The sequence below is a fragment of the Suillus subaureus genome (assembly GCF_016647635.1).
Source record: "Suillus subaureus strain MN1 chromosome Unknown BJ212scaffold_95, whole genome shotgun sequence".
NCBI lineage: Eukaryota > Fungi > Basidiomycota > Agaricomycetes > Boletales > Suillaceae > Suillus > Suillus subaureus.
The window spans coordinates 47,557-48,933 of NW_024538651.1; the positions used below are offsets into that span (position 1 = coordinate 47,557).

The window sequence follows — 1,377 nt, forward strand, 5'->3', positions numbered from 1 at the left end:
CCACGCGAGCACGCGTGTAGCCTTCACGATGTCTGTCCTTTGGGACAGCCGACTACGCGCTTCAGAACATAAACCCCACGATCAAACTACGTACATAACACGCCACGAAGAGAGCAGTCAACTCATCTCCGAATGGACTGCGCGTCCAAAACGGCCGTTAGGAAAGGCGGACCGATGGGGGTTCTTCCTCACATGGGGCATCCGGAGTCCAGGGATGTAGACAGGGCAGGGACCCTATCATGACAGATTAGTGTCCGACATAGGGTATTTTGCCCCATTGATATTGACATAAAAAAAACCCCACGACGACATGCATATTGCATTGGCTAGTTGTCGGAATACAATAGGGCAAGGAAACATTCCATATACTGTGAACCCAAGAGTCAACAACCGGTGAGATTCACCTGTGACTCACCTATCAGTCGTTCATGCCGTATTCACGGGTCAGTGTTGTCAAGTACTGATCACTACCCGCCAATATTGATGTAGTAGGTGCACAGTGCACTAAGCCTAGCAGGCGGTGGTAACAACCTCCCTCTGATTTCGCGCCAATTGGCTAGAATGAACATCAAAAAGTGAAAATTGCATATGCACAAGGAAGTGTGGGGGGCAGGACTCCTTGGATTTAGTTCTGCCGGTCATAACCAGCAAAACTCTAGGCGCCTAGCTAAGCTATGCAGACTTTGTGTACGACATTCCTAACGATGACATCAATTTTGCCTCGTCCCATCTTTCATCCTCGCCATTGTAATTAACCACCTCAACCTCATCTAGAATAGCCTGTGGTATTATTCCTTGTTCGACTCGTCAAAATCAAAAGTGTTTCCCTCGAGCACTTCAACTCCATTAATGTTCTGAACTCCTTCAGTCCTTTTCAACTCCTCGAGGGCTGCAAACTCAGCAGTGATATCGTCAGGCAATATACTCTCTGGAACAGCAAGCAAGTCATTTGCATCGCGAGGCTCGGTCGAGAGTGGAGGTGCCCATGCGAAGGATGCTTCAAGATCCTGTGTAGTCTCAACAGCAATGCCAACCTCTTCACGAGTGTGCATGTGAGCATGTTGACGGCAGGTGGGCTTCCCGGCCTCCGCAGCTTTCACAGCACTGATGTCGAAGGTTTACACGAATTTTGCCGAGTGTTCCAAATGTGTGGTTCGGTAGGTTGTTGTCATGACCCTAAATTCGAGCACCTGATGAGTTATCAGTGTCGCCACAATGTTTTCATTTCCAGTAGTAGCGATTCGAGTTATTGTCAACTTGTTCCAGGCGCTCGAAGTTGTCCTTGATCGGTGATACGAGGGGCGCCCTCCAACATTCACCATCTTACTTTAAGGAGGTCGGTTTTCATGTTCTCTTGAACTCCAACTTTGTTATCAG

At 48.4% G+C, this 1,377-nt stretch overlaps 1 protein-coding gene across 1 annotated transcript; it reads right to left on the reverse strand.

Moving 5' to 3' along the window:
* Window positions 1-360: 360 nt before the first annotated feature.
* On the reverse strand, window positions 361-1,060 carry BJ212DRAFT_1399201 (uncharacterized protein). Its single transcript, XM_041337289.1, has 2 exons — window positions 501-1,060; window positions 361-443 (listed from the first exon to the last, which is right to left on the reverse strand). The coding sequence occupies exon 1, from the start codon at window positions 1,050-1,052 to the stop codon at window positions 789-791; it is 264 nt and encodes an 87-aa protein (XP_041186066.1). The 5' UTR covers window positions 1,053-1,060; the 3' UTR covers window positions 361-443; window positions 501-788.
* Window positions 1,061-1,377: the final 317 nt, after the last annotated feature.